Source organism: Megascapheus bottae, chromosome 38 (assembly GCF_031878675.1).
Source record: "Megascapheus bottae isolate mThoBot1 chromosome 38, mThoBot2.hap1, whole genome shotgun sequence".
In the NCBI taxonomy this organism is placed as follows: Eukaryota; Metazoa; Chordata; class Mammalia; order Rodentia; family Geomyidae; genus Megascapheus; species Megascapheus bottae.
The window spans coordinates 4,348,466-4,363,253 of record NC_143546.1 but is presented as its reverse complement, the minus strand read 5'-3'; the positions used below and the strand labels follow the sequence as shown (position 1 = coordinate 4,363,253).

Below are 14,788 nucleotides of genomic sequence, written 5' to 3'. Positions count from 1 at the left end.
ATCGCTGCTCCACAGCTTCTCCTAACTTGGCCATCTCTTAAGGAGGCCCTCTCCTGACCATGCTGGCTAAAGTCCTCTTCTATTACTCCATATTCATAGCCTCTTATTTGTTTTCTTCTTTAAGAATCACCTCTGGAGGCCAGGAGTTTGGCCTAGTGGTAGAGTGCTCGCCTAGCATGCACAAAGACCAGGGGTTCAATTCCTCGGTACCGCATACATAGAAAAAGCTGACAACGGTTCTGAGCTCTAGCGCTGAGAAAACCCAAGGACAGTACTCAGGCCCCGAGTTCAATCCCCAGGAATGGCAAAACAAAACTAAACAGAAAATACCCTCTGAGAAGCCAGGACCTGTCGAGCCCATAGACAAAACGCAAAAGTCCCCAAGGAGAGGTGACAGTAAGGGATGCATGTGCCATTAAGCAAAAATGTTAATGGACAGCAACTACACCTTAAGATCAAGCCCCAGGACACCAGCACACACACACACACACACACACACACACACACACACACACACACACACACACACACAGTAGTAGTAGTATAAAAATAAATAGCCAGGCAGGGATGGCTCACACCTCTAATCCTTGCTACTCAGGAGACTGAGCTATGAGGATTGCAGTTCAAAACCAGTCCAGGCATGAAAGTTCACAACACTCTCAGCCCCAAGGAACCACCAGAAAACCAGTAGAGGAGCTGTGGTTCAAAGTGATAGATCCCTAGCCTTGAGTTTTCACTCAGATCTCAGCCTCCTGAGCAGCTAGGATGACAAGCGTGAGCCACCGGCACCCCAGTTCCATCCCTCTTGTGACCTGCACCCCAACCGAGCTCTGTTCTGTCCTGGCCCATCACCCTCCTCACTCACTCACCAGTGTGAGGCTGTCCTAGGAGAGCGCTCCCCTGCCAGGAAGCCTGTGGTGCACACACTGGGCTGTTGGCGCCACCTGCAGGCGATCGTGGGAATTGCAGACTTCCACTTCCGCCTGGTCTAAGGTCTCTGAGTTGGGGTTCCTTGCTGAGGGTAATCAGATCACTCCTGCTCTATTTTTTCAGAATGGTGCTTGCTCAGGGCAGTCACTGACAAGCAAAACTACCACTGCCCCCTGGATGGTGTGTGTGTGTGTGTGTGTGTGTGTGTGTGTGTGTGTGTGTGTATACCCACATAGGTGTGCACCAGTCCTGGGGCTTGAACAAAGAGGTGCAAACTTGGGGTGTGCATCGTGAGCAGCAGTCTGCCCATCACCTCAGATGGGCAATCCCATCAGATCCTCCACTCCATGTTCTCTGCTGAAAAATGAGGGCCCAGGATGGGACAGAGAGTAAGACAGAGAGAAAGCTAAGAGGAGCACTGAATGCCCCACTCAGGAGCTGCCAAAGGTTCTAGAATTTGGGGAAGGCATGGGGGGGGCGGTGATCTGCTCTTTCCCTCTGGCTCTGGAAGCTTGAGAGGTGCAAGGAAAAGGGCAAAGGGAAGCAGAAAGCCCCATTCTGTGGGAGCCAGAACCTGCCCTTGTAGTTCCCATGATTGCCACGAGGTGGCAGTCGCGCCCCACCAACGCTTTCCCCAAAACAAAAGCTGAGGACTGAAGTTTTCTGAGTGACTGGCAGGCCCTGGGCAGGGCAGGGCAGAGCCCATGCCAGAGGCCTGTGAGACGTTTCCAGCCTCCTCTCCAACCCCGTGGGAAGCCATCCCAGGGCAGGGCTGGCTTCCCTGAGCTGCCTGATCAGAGGTGGCTTTCCACATGTGCCACCATGCCCGACCTTCCCTCTGAAGTTCAGGTGCCTTCTGCAGTGTCTGCATGGCAGATGCCATGCTTTCTGGGGTGAAAGCATGGTCTGAGGGACAAGCTCTCTTTTCTCCCGCCCTTTATATCTGCCTAGGCCCCTGAGAATGGCTTTCCAGGTTCTTTTAACTCTCATTTCTCTGCACCCGATACTATGCCAAATATTCCCTGAGTCCTATTAAACTGATTCTACATTCCGACCCCTAAACCACCATTTTGGGTTTTTTTTTTTCATGTATTTAGCACTGGGGCTTGAACTCAGGGCCTGGGCACTGACCCTGAGTTTGTTTTGCTCCAGGATAGCACTCTATCACATTTGCTACAGAACCACTTCCAGCCTTTTCTCTTTTCTGTGTATGTGGTACTGAGGAATCAAACCCAGAGCTTCATGCATGCAAGGCGAGCACTCTACCACTAAGCCACCATCCCAGCCTGGTTAGTTTTCTCAAGGCTAGCACTCTAGCACTTGAGTCACAGATCCACTCCTAGGGTTTTTTTGGTGCTTACTTGGAGACAAGAGTTTTGTTTGCGGGGCCGGGAGTTTGGCCTAGTAGCAGAGTGCTTGCCTAGCATGCACGAAGACCCGGGTTCGATTCCTCGGTACCACATACATAGAAAAAAGCTGGAAGTGGTGCTGAGGCTCAAGTGGTAGAGCTCTAGCTTTGAGAAAGTCCAAGGACAGCGCTCAGGCCCTGAGCTCAAGCCCAAGACTGGCAAAAACAGAAAAACAAAAAACAAGAGTTTTGTTTGCCAGGTGCCATTGGCTCATGCTTGTGATTCTAGCTACTCGGGAGGTTGAGATCTGTGGATCACAGTTTAAAGCCAGGAAAGTCTAAGAGATTCCTACCTTCAGCGAACCATCAGGAAACCAGAAATGCTGCTGGGGTATAAAATGGTAGTAGGGCATTAGCCTTGAGCAAAAGAGTTCTGAGATGGCATCCAGGCCCTGAGTTAAACACACACACACACACACACACACACACACAAATTCTAGGGAATTTCCTACTTGGTTGGCTTTGAACTCTAGGCCTCAGAACTTAAGCCTCTTGAGTAGTAAGGATTACAGGTGTAAACCATTGGCACCCAGCTACCTTCGAATTTTCTGTATGATCTAAAAATATCCCAATAACACCTTTCTGTTTTGTTTTGTTTTTCAAATTGCTGACCATGCTTCTGGCCAGTGTCCTAGCTGAGTTTCTTCTAAGGCCTAAACCTGGGCAAGGCCCTACTGTCACTGGGCTGTTCTGAGCTACCTTGAACCTACGGCCCCCTCCTTCCTGCCTTACTTTATAATCTCACTTCCTGTGTCTTTAAGAAAACAGGCACCAGCTGGGCTTTCCCTCAGTTTCCTTCCTTCTACTTCAAACACAGCCCAGGCCACAGTTTATCTTTGCTTATGGTCTCAGAGACAGGAATGTTTCTCCTCTGGTCTGTGGTCCATTCTTCCACTTGTGGCCTCGGGCATGAACCCTGACCGCCTTGTCCTCAGTAGACTCCAGACCTGAACTTGCTCTTCTTAAATTGCTCATTTGGTTCACAGATATTTATTGAGCACTTACTTTGTACTAGGGCCTCATTCTAAGCCTTGGAGACAGAGCAGTAAATTTGTGCTTCTTGGTATTCCCATTGTTGACAGTGAGAAAGATGGTGTGGGAGGAAAGAAAGAAAAGGAAGGGAAGAGAAAGGGAGGAAAGGCAAAGGAGAAGGGAAAGGGAAGAGGAAGGGGAGGGGTGTATATCTTCAATCCTAGCCCTTGGGAGACTGAGATATTAGGACTATGAGTCAAGGCCAAGCCTGATCTGTATAATTGAGAACCTGTTTCTAATAAACAACATCTAGGCATGCAGGTCAGTGAGACATCTAGGTGTATAAAACCAACAACACGGGCCAGGAGTGTGGCCTGGTGGTAGAGTGCTTGCCTAGCGTGTACGAAGACCTGGGTTTGATTCCTCAGTACCACATACATAGCAAAAAGCCGGAAATGGTGCTGTGGCTCAAGTGATAGAGCTCTAGCTTTGAGGAAAAAAAAACCCAAGGACAGTGCTCAGGCCCTGAATTCAAGGCCCAGGACTGACAATAATAATAATAATAATAATAATAACAACAACGAAAATGGGGGTGGCTAGGGCTAGGGCTTATTGCTACGTGGTAGACTTCAAGTATGAGGCCCAAAGTCCAACAGCCCAGTACCACAATACTATAAATATAAACTTAAATTAAAGAGATAGGCCTTAGCTGAGTGTTCATGGCTGTATGCCTGTTATCCTGTCATCCTACTGCTCAGGAAGTCGAGATCTGAGGATCAGGATTTGAAGCCAGCCCAGAAAGGAAAGTCTGGGAGTGTCTTATGTCCAATTAATTATCAAAAAAGGAAGAAAGAAAGAAAGAGAGAGGGGGGGGGAGGAGGGGAAGACTGGCAAAAAAAAAAAAAAAAAAAAAAAAAACAGCTCCATGAGAATTATATCTGGATAGGAAGAGATACATAGGAAAAACGTGAAGCAGTTTCCTAAGAGTTACAAAGCAATAATTCTACGGGAAGTGGACACTGAGTGGCCTGTGTGGTGGAGGGGGAGGGGGCGGGACCGTCAGCTTGGGGCGGGACTCCAGGACTGATTGACAGGAGTACCTGGAATTGCCCAGTGACTATCAACACCAGCCCTTGAGGCGAAACTGCTAACCTAATCCTGACTCTACCTTCCCCTCCCCTGCCAGGTTTGCCAATCCTCACTTTGTTTAAGGCCTCTGCCTAGGGAATGGACAGATTTTCCAGATTGTTCTGAGTGTAGCTGACAAGTTTCCAAGAATAATTTTTCTATTTGTGGGTGTGTGTGTGTGTGTGTTAGCGGGAATTAAACTCAGGGCCTCTCATCCAGGTATTCTACCACTTAGGCCCCTTGAGACTCTCCCCTAGCACCAGAACTTGGGGCTTGAACTCAGGGCCTGAGCACTGTCCTTGGGCTTCCCTCAAGGTTAGTGTTCCACCACTTGAGCTACAGCACTAGTTCTGGTTTTTCTATATATGTGGTACCCAGGAATCGAACCCAGGTCTTTGTGCATGCTAGGCAAGCACTGTACCACTAGGCCCCGTGAGACTCTTATCTTCAATGAACTACCAGAAAACTGGAAATGGCACTGTGGCTCAAGTAGTAGAGTGTTAGCCTTGAGCTGAGGAGCTCAGAGACAATCCCCAGGCCCTGAGTTCAAGCTTAGGTAACAGCACAAAAGAGAAGAGGGAAGGGGGGAGAGGGAGGGAGCTCCAAGTCACTCAAATGCAAATCTGTCAGATAGGGGGTCTGGAGTGTGGGGACAGAAGGCTCTGGGGCAGCCTACAGTGTCTCCCCCTCCTCTAGCAAATTCTCCAAGATTCTGATCTTTGAATTTTCCCACCCATCCTGGAGTTAGATTTCAGATCTGGTGGGTGGGTGGTCTTCATGGGGTTTTTGTTGAGAGCTACAGTTTGTACTTAGGGCTTCTGCCACAGACCCACATCCTCAGCCTAACACACTGGCTTTTCCTGTTTGTTTGCTGGTTTCATTTGTTTTTCTGTTGGTATTGGGGGGTTGACCTCAGGGCCTGGGTGCTGTCCTGAGTTCTTTTGCTCTAGACTAGAGCTTTACCACTTGATTCACAGCGACACTTCTGACTTTCTTGCAGTTTAATTGGAGATAGGAGTTTCTGGGACTTTCCTGCCTGGATTAGCTTTCAAGCAGTAGCCTCAGATCTCATTTTCCTGAGTAGCCAGGCTTATAAATGTGAGCCACTGACTCCTGGCTCCCCAAAGTTTTTTGTTGTTGTTGTTTTTGTTTGTTTTCGGCTATCCTAGGACTTGAACTCAGGGCCTGGGTGCTGTCCCTGAGCTTCTTTTGCTTAAGGCTAAAGGCTAGCACTCTACCACTTGAGCCACAATGTCACTTCCAGCTTTTTCTGTGCATGCAGTACTGAGGAATTGAACCTAGGGTTTCATGCATGCTAGGCAAGCACCTAGCCACCTTCCCAGGTGTGGTGGCTCAAGCTTGTAATCCTAGCTACTTAGGAGACTGAGATATGAGGATCGTGGTTTAAAGCCAACCGGGGCACTCAAGTCTGTGAGACTTTTATCTTCAATTAACCACTAGAAAACTGGAAATGGTGCTGTGGCTCCAGTGATAGAGCACTAGCCTGTAGAGCTCAGGGACAGCACCCAGGCCCAGAGTTCAAGCCCCATGACCAACAGAAGAAGAAGGAGGAGGACGAGAAGGAGGACGAGAAGGAGGAGGAGGAGGAAGAGGACTTATTTAGAACATGCAAGCCCCTAGATTCAATTATTCACACACACACACACACACACACACACACACACACACTCACTCACTCACAAATTGGAAAACTATGGGTCACCCAAGTTCTTGGATTATGACCTGTTTTTCTTTATCTGCCACCCACTATATACTGAAGTTTTCCTAACGGTGCTAAATGCTTATCCAGGGTCTTATCTCACCTTTAGCTCCCTTGACCTATTTTTAGCCTTGATTGAGCAACTACTAGTTATAAATTGTAGCATCCTACCACTTGCCAGAGCAAGGCCTTTCCCAAGCTGCTTCGAAGCCTCTTGTGTTCATCTGGCAAACAAAATTGCTTCCTCCAAACCGAGGAAACAGAGCTACAAAACAGAACTCTCACTAAGGAGGATCCAAGTTCAAAGCCACCCTGGGTGGGAAAGTTCTTGAGACTCTTAACTCCAGTTAATCACAGAAAAAGCTGGACGTGGTGTTGTGGCTCAAGTGGTAGAATGTTAGTCTTAAGCAAAAAAAGGAGCTCAGGGAGTGCCCAGGCCCTGAGTTTGAGCCCTAGGACTGACAGAGAGAGACAGACAGACAGACAGACAGACAGAGAGAGACAGAAGGAGAGACAGAGACAGAGAGATATAGCGAGACAGAGAGAACTCTCATAGGAACAGAAGCGAAAGCTATTTCTTAACAACTGTTTGCAGCCCTCCTGCTTTCTGTCTCCTCCCCTCCAGAGTCCAATGTCCTCTCACCTGTTCTCTTTTCCCTGGAATCCAAACAGTGTTTGGTAGAGCTTGGCTGGGTGCTAGGGATACAACGAAACAAATTAGATGTAGAAAGCTGGCTGCTGGTGGCTCATGCCTGAAATCCCAGCTGCTCAGGATGCTGAGATCTGAGGTTCATGATCCAAAGCAAGCCCGGGCAGGAAAGTTCCTGAGATTCTGATCTCCTTATGAAGGAGCACAAAAGCTGGAAGTAGAGCTGTGGCTCTAAGTGGTAGAGCATTAGTCTTGGACAGAGTGTCCAAGCCCTGAGATCAAGCTCCATGACTGACTGAAAACAATCACAAAAACATTAGGGCCGGGAGTTTGGCCTAGTGGGTAGAGTGCTTGCTTAGCATGCATGAAGACCAGGGTTCGATTCCTCAGTACCATATACATAGAAAAAAGACAAGAGGTGGTGCTGTAGCTCAAGTGGTAGAGCTCTAGCCTTGAGAAAGCCTAAGGACAGTGCTCAGGCCCTGAGTTCGAGCCCCAGGACTGGGAAAAAACAAAAACAAAAAACACCACCACCAACAAAAAAGCTGGGTGCTGGTGGCTTAGGCCTGTAATCCTAACTACTCCAGAGGGTAAGATCTGAGAATCATGATTCTAAACTAGCCTGGATGAGTACAGAAAACAACAAGTGTATATAATTATATATAATCTGATTGTGCCACAGCTGAGGCAAATCCATGATTGGAATGTGTTTCCAGAAAAGAAACCCAACACATTCTTTTAGACACTAGCAGGAGTCTGGTCCTGGGGCTTGAACTCAGGGCCTAGGCACTGTCCTTCAGCTTCCTCAAGGCTAGTGCTTGAGCTACTGCACCCCTTCTGACTTTTTCTGTGTATGTGATACTGAGGAATCAAACCCAGGGCTTTGTGCATGTTGGGCAAGCACTCGACTACTAGGCCAAACTCCCAGCCAAGCCTATAGTCTTCAACTTGACTAAAAAGGCCTTGAAGAAAACAGTCTTTCCTATCTTTCTTTCAGCCTCTTATGGCACTAGTCACCTGTGCTGGCACATGCAGTGATTCCGGTCATGCTCAGATGGGATCTCTTCCTCCACAGTGTTCTCTGGCCTTGCCTGCTGGCATGGCAGCTTCCTTTCCTCTTTGGCTGGCTCTTCCTACAGAATCTTCCAGTCGCTCTGGTTGTCCTTCCTGCAGGCACCGCTGCCAAGTCTGCTTTTTCCTGGCCACTCTGACCTCTGTCCTCAGCTGTCTCCTTGTGACTTCTTTGCCTTTCCCACAAGGCTCTGAAAAGAAAGCTCCGTGAGTTGAATTCGGGAATGAAAACGACACAATTTTAAGAGGAAAAGTAAAGAGGTCATGGACTAGCCAGGTATCCGTCCACAGGGTAGACTGGAGGCGTGGTTTACAGGTGGGGAAACTAAGGTAGTCTGATCTTGCTGGGCATTTACATTTCTGAGTGTCAGTGTGCGGTATCACAAATCTATAGAGCTATGAGCACTTATTATTATTGTGTGTGTGTGTGTGTGTGTGTGTGTGTGTGTGTGTGCTAGTATGCTAGTACTGGGGCTTGAACTCAGTGCCTCAAGCTCTCCCTTAGGCTTTTCACTCCCAGTTGGTGTTCTACCATTTGAGCCACACCTCCAGTGCTGGCTTTTTAGTGGTTCATTAGAGAGAATAGTCTCATGGACTTTCCTGACCAGGCTGGCTTTGAACCATCATCCTCAGAGCTCAGCCTGCCAAAGAGCTAGGATGACAGACGTGAAGCCCCTGGCATTGGTTTTCTGAGCTCTGTCTTTAGATGAGATGAACAGACCAGGGGGGAAACAGCTCTACTTTCCCCATGTGGGAGATAAGTGTGTTATGGACTTCCTGCCTGGCCTGGCTTAGAACTTCCATCCTCAGATCTAAGCCTTCTGAGCAGCTAGGATGACTGCTATGAGCCATCTGCACCCGGGTTTAACACTTGGAACTTTCCCCCTGAAATTTAGGGGGTGCAAACATCTCATTCATTTATTCCCGGCTCCCTAACCTACTGCCAAGACTTGCAGACAAGGCGGCTGCACACATTTCTCTATGGTCAAGTGCTGGATCTGTAACCAAGCTGAAGTACAGCTTGCAAACATTGTATTTCCTAAGATCCTCACGGAGGCCCTGTGCATTGGAAATGAAAGCCACAGATGAGGAAACTGAGGCTGGGGGTGGATGGTGTGTGGGAGCAAACCTCAATTCCCAGGCCTACAGAAAGTCTGGGCCCGACCCAGGGAAGACACAGGAGGGAGAGGGAGGAGCATTAATCAGCTTGATCAGCTGGGATTATTTATTAGGTGTGAAGGAAACACTCAGGGAAGTTTCCACATAGAATTGCCAGATGGGACTGGAGGAGTGGCTTTTTCAGTGAAACAAAAGGCCTGAGGTGCAGCAGACCCAGCTCTCCTGGCATAAAAGTGCCAATCAATCATCTTGGCACCTGGGAGAAGGACCCCCTCACCCCCACCCAGGTCAAGGCGCTGTCCTCCTCCCAGTTCCAGTTCCAGGGGGCGCCTCTTCCCGGCCCTCGCCAGCCCCCATGTTGGACTGTGGGTTTAGGATAAGCCGAGGGATGTCTGTCTGTCTGCTGGGGTGGATGTCTGGGGAGGAGGGGGGGAGTTGGGGAGCGGGAGGGTGGAGTTGAGGAGCCCAGGGCCCACACCGGGCTGCAGCACCTGAGGGCCCCTCCGTCTTCCCTTCTCCTCGGTGGGCCTGGAAATGGACTCCAATCACTGAAGGCTTTCTGGAGGAGGAGGAGGAGGAGGAGGCGGGAATCAGATGGCGGTGCATGGTCGCTTTCTGTGACTCAGCGACGATGGGCTTCGCCATCTAGGGGGCCAAGTGTCTCCTCGGGCGAGCCGTGGTCGTGCCTCCCCCCGCTCCCCGGCCCCGGTGCCCCCGGAGGAGGGGCGGGCGGGCGTGCGGGGCCCGGGCCCGGCTCCCGACATGCCCTGGCGCGGGCTTTGAGGAATGGATGCGGCCGGGGCCACGCTAGGTCGGTGCTTCCGAGCCCGGGCGCAGGCCCGGGGATCCCCCCTCCTCCCTCTCCCCCCTGCTCCCCCGAGGGCACCGCCGCCCTGACCCCGGGGTGCAGGCCTCGCAGGCGTGGCGGGGGGGCCCCCCCGATGCCCGGGGTGGGGGAGCCGGGCTGCGTGTGGCACGAAGAGGGCCATCTGCCTGGGTGCGGGGAACTGCAGCCTCCACCGCCGTGCGAGCGAACGAACGAGCCAGGCCCCTCCCGGCCCCCCGCGCACGCACCGACCCCGCGCCCGCCCCGGTGCAGGGCCCGGACCCAGACGAGGCGCGGGAGGCGGTGCAGGACGTGTGGGGGGGGGGAATCCGTGGTCGCCTCCCCCCCCTCCCCACCACTGCTCCGCCCGAGGCCGCGAAGACCCCGAGGCCCGTGGGTGGCCGGGGAAGCTTCGTCCCGGCGGTGCTCGATCTGGGGAACCGGGGGAACCGGGGGAAACCGGGGGGGAGACGCGGCCTTCCCGGAGGCCGGCCGAGGTGCGGTTCAGCCCCCGGGGCCGGGCGCAGGGGGAGCGGGCTGCGCCCCGGGAGGATCCACCCGACCCGGCTCCCCCCGGAGGCCCCGCACGGCCGCGGCCCGGGTGTGTGGGGAGGAGGAGGAGGAGGAGGAGGGCGGGGAGGCGAGGGGGGTGGCGGGTGCGGGGCCGCGGGCGCCGCAGGCCCCGAGCAGGCCCGGGCCCCGTGTGTGTGTGTGTGCGCGGGGCTCCGGGCGCGGCTGCCGCCTCCGCGTCGCGGGCGGGCGTCGAGGCTGCGTCCGGACGGAGCCCCGGGCCGGACGCGGGGAGGCAGGACCCGGGCTGGCTGCGGCCTCCATTTTGTTTCCTTGTGCAGCTGGGTCGGTGGTGGTGGTGGTGGTGGTGGTGTGGGCTCGGGGTGCGGCCCGGCACGGGGTTCACCTGCGGCCGCGCCCGCCCGGGGTCCCCCGAGGCCTCCAGGCCCCCACCCCCGCCCCAGGCCCCAGCCTAGGCCGCCTCGCCGTCAGGTGAGCCCCGCGGCGGGAGGGGGGCGGCCGGGCCCCGGGCCGAGGCCGGCGGGGCCCCCGAGGCAGGTGCCCAGCGCACGGGCTGTGTAACCTAAGATGGAGGCCGCGCGCTGGGCCTGAGCCTCGAGCGCTTCCAGGGGACCCGGGAGCTGGGGGAGGAACCGGGGGTTCGAGGCGCCGTGGGCACCGGGGGGGCCCGGGATGCCACCCCGCGACGTTCCCGCGAGGCCTCAGCCACACCCCGGGCCCCGGCCGCGAACGGGCGAGCGCATGGCCGCGGGGGGGGGGGAAGAAGAGGAGGAGGAGGGGGGGGCGGCGGCTTCACCCGCCCTGAACCCCCCTGAAGAGGGCGGCGTGGGCGCGCGCGCGCGGCGGGGGAGGGGCGGCGCGGGGGCGCGCGCGCGGGGCCGGCGCAGGGTCGCACGCGCCGCCGCGGGGGCGCGCGCGGTGGGGGGGGTGTGAGGCGACGGCGGCGGCCGCGGCGGAGGAGGAGGAGGAGGAGGAGGAGGAGGTGGAATCAGGCCGGGGCCGGTCGCGCTCGCTCGCCTGCCTCTTCTCCCTGCCGAAGAGCGACAGCGGGGAGGGCGAGGGCGGTGCGGGCCGCGGCTGCCCCCCTCCCTCCCTCCCTCCCCTCGGCTGCGCTCGCGCCCCGGTGTCATGAGGGTCCCCCCCTCCCCTCAGCTGGCCCGGGAGGGGGCGCGGGGCACGGTAACTAGTGCGCTCGGGGCGGGGGTGCGGGGGTGCGGGGCGGGCGGGCGGGGGGGGGACGGCGGGAAGGCGGGGGCGCCGCGGGGTCGGGGCGGAGGCGGAGGAGCCCGGGGTGGCCGCCGGCGTCGCTTCCCCTCCTTCCTCCATCACGACCAGCCGGGCTCCGGCCTAGCTGACCGGGCCGCCGCCGCCAACTTCCGCGCGTGCGCCCTAGGGGGGCCGCCCCGCGGGGTCGCCATCGAGGTGTGCGGAAGGGAAGTGAGGCCAAACCTCCCCCCCCAAACCCCCAACAAGTTTCCCGGCTGCCGATCGAGGAGGAGCAGCAGCTCGAGGGCCCCGGGGACGGACGGACGGACGGACGGACGGACGGACGGACGGACGGACGGACGGGCGGGCGGGCGGGCGGGCGGGCGGGCGGCGGCAGCAGCCATGTTTGTCAAGCCGTGAAGCGGCGGCGGCTGTGCGCCCGGCCGGCCGCCCTCCCCTCCGCACCCCCCGGAGGGGCCTCCGCACCACCGCCACCATCACCGCCGCCACCTCCACCCCGCGCCGCGCGCCTCCGATCTCTTCCCCGGGGCGCACAGGCCGCGCGGCCCCCGCCGGGCCTGCGCCGGGGTCCCGGCCGCCCCGCCTGCGGCCTGCGCTCGGCCGCTGCCCAGGCCCCGGAGGCCCCGGGCGCGGGGTGGGGTGGGGGGGTGGGGGGGCCGCGCTATTGTGACCGCTGCGCCCGGAGCAGCAGCAGCAGCAGCAGGAGGAGGGGGCGCTTGTTCTTTTGGGGGGGGGGCCATGTCCACCCTCCTCGGCCTCTTCCACCCTGTCGCAGCCCCCTCCTCCTATTCAGCAGAGCCAGGCCTGTGAGGTTCGTTGGATTCTCCGGGTGGAGAAGGAGGAGGAGGAAAAAGACGATTCCTCTTTGGAGATATTTTATATATTTTTTGGGGGGGGGAATTTTTTTTTTCATGGTAAGCCCAGCCCAAGTGTTGGAGAGCCAGCAGCGCAGGAGAAAAGGAACGGGCGAGTTCCATGTGGCAGGATCTGCCTGGGCTCCGGCGTGTGTGTGCGGGGAGGGGAGGGGAAGATGGAGTTGGTGGAGGGTTCGTCGTCGTCGTCGTCGCTGCCGAGGCCATTTTTTTTTTTTTTTTCCTCCCCATCGTCAGCCGGGAGAACTTTTTTTTTTTTTTTTTCCGCCCTTGGAAGTGCAGCAGAAAGGCACACGAGAGGCCACGAAGGCCTTGGGAAGTGGCTGCCATTTTGAAGGGAAGAGTCGGATGGCTTGTCCCCTCGGATTAATGACTGGTGTGTTTGGATTCCAGGTTGATGCGGGCCCAGGATGGATCAGACCTGTGAACTATCCAGAAGGAATTGTCTGCCGCCGCCCTTTTCTAATCCGGTGAATGTAGATGCTCCTGAAGACAAGGACAGCCCTTTCGGTAATGGTCAATCCACTTTTTCTGAGCCAGTTAACGGGTGTACTATGCAGTTACCGACAGCCAGTGGAACATCCCAAAATGCTTATGGACAAGATTCTCCATCTTGTTACATTCCACTGCGGAGACTACAGGATTTGGCCTCCATGATCAATGTAGAGTATTTAAATGGGTCTGCTGATGGATCAGAATCCTTTCAAGACCCGGCAAAAAGTGATTCAAGAGCTCAGTCGCCAGTTGTTTGCACTTCCTTGAGTCCTGGTGGTCCAACAGCACTTGCTATGAAACAGGAACCCTCTTGTAATAACTCCCCTGAACTCCAGTTAAAAGTAACAAAGACGATCAAGAATGGCTTTCTGCACTTTGAGAGTTTTACTCGTGTGGACGATGCACACGTAAATTCTGAAATGGACCCAGAACAGCCAGTCACAGAGGATGAGAGTATAGAGATCTTTGAGGAAACTCAGACCACTGCCACCTGCAATTATGAGCCTAAGTCACAGAATGGTGTAGAAGTGGCCATGGAAAGTGAACAAGACAGCACACCAGAGAGTAGAGATGGTGCTGGTGCAGTCAAATCGCCATTCTTGCCATTAGCTCCTCAGACTGAAACACAGACAAATAAGCAAAGAAGAGAAGTGGACGCCACCCATGACGAGGCAACCCTTCTCCCAGACCCCCTTTCACTAGGAGATACGAGCAGTACCATAGAAGAGCGGTTTAACTCAATAAATTTATCTTTTCAGGATGATCCAGACTCCAGTTCCAGTACATTAGGAAACATGCTAGAATTACCTGGAACTTCATCACCATCTACTTCACAGGAATTGCCATTTGTAAGCAGTTTTTGGTACCACTTACATATATACACGGTTGTATATAATACTTGTGCCACTGAATGGGAAACTTGATTTGTTTTTGTTGTTTATCCGTACATAGTTGAAAGGGTTATATAAGGTTATTTGGGGGGAGGGGATTTTACTTTGGTCTTAAAATTTAGTTCTGTTGTGTGGTTTTTGGTTCTCTTTTCCACTTAATTTCAGTGAGGACTGGATCAGTGTTTAGGTTTTTACAGGCATTTGATTTTTAAACAAATGATTTCTTGTTATTTTCTATAGAGATGATATATAGAGGAGTTACATTTACATGAGTCAGGTAATAAGTACATTCATTTTGTTTTGTGCAGTGTCATCCGTTCCCTCATTCTTCCATTGATTTGATTTGTAAGATATAAGTAGATGTTAGTTTTTAACAAAAAACGTTGGCCTGGCAGTATTATAGGTGCAGGTGACAACCAATTTGTTACTTACTGAAGTCCAGTTTCCACATAAAGAAACATAGTTTATTACTTTTACTTAATAGGTGACTTGCTTGTAGGTTCAAGTGCCTGTTGGGCACAGAGTTAAAGTGTCTGAGGAAGCTTTCTTGGACATCAGTCAAAATTCAAATTAGATTGCTTTCTCTGAACTACTCCTGAAGGGACAGCATCTATACTTTTGATCACTGGCGTATCAGGGTAAGAGGCTCTTTAATTCTTCTAGTTGTAAAATTTGAAGAATGTGTGTATATATGTGTATAGAAGTGAACCAAGTTTCTATTAGTGCTGTAATGCTTCTAGAGGATAGTAACTGAAGTTCTTGGATGTAGGCAGAATCATTTGACTTCTAAATCATCACTTAGAAAAATCCAAAAGTACTTAATTTCCAAATTATTGACTTTCAGCGTTAGCTGTGGATTCCGAGTTGTGTTTCTTCCCACACACCACAGTCAGGGTCCTTTTGTCACCAAAGAAGATTTATTTGTAAAAACGGATTTGTGTAATAACAAC

At 53.7% G+C, this 14,788-nt stretch overlaps 1 protein-coding gene across 1 annotated transcript in view; it reads left to right on the top strand.

The window, feature by feature from the left end:
• The first annotated feature begins 12,852 nt into the window (after positions 1-12,852).
• Positions 12,853-14,788, top strand: part of Nsd1 (nuclear receptor binding SET domain protein 1) — a 78,601-nt gene continuing 76,665 nt past the window's right edge. The window contains exons 1-2 of the mRNA XM_090325555.1: positions 12,853-12,963; positions 13,707-13,796. Coding sequence (XP_090181681.1) covers positions 12,934-12,963; positions 13,707-13,796 — 120 coding nt within the window. The 5' untranslated portion in view covers positions 12,853-12,933. The remainder of the gene's footprint in view (positions 12,964-13,706; positions 13,797-14,788) is intronic.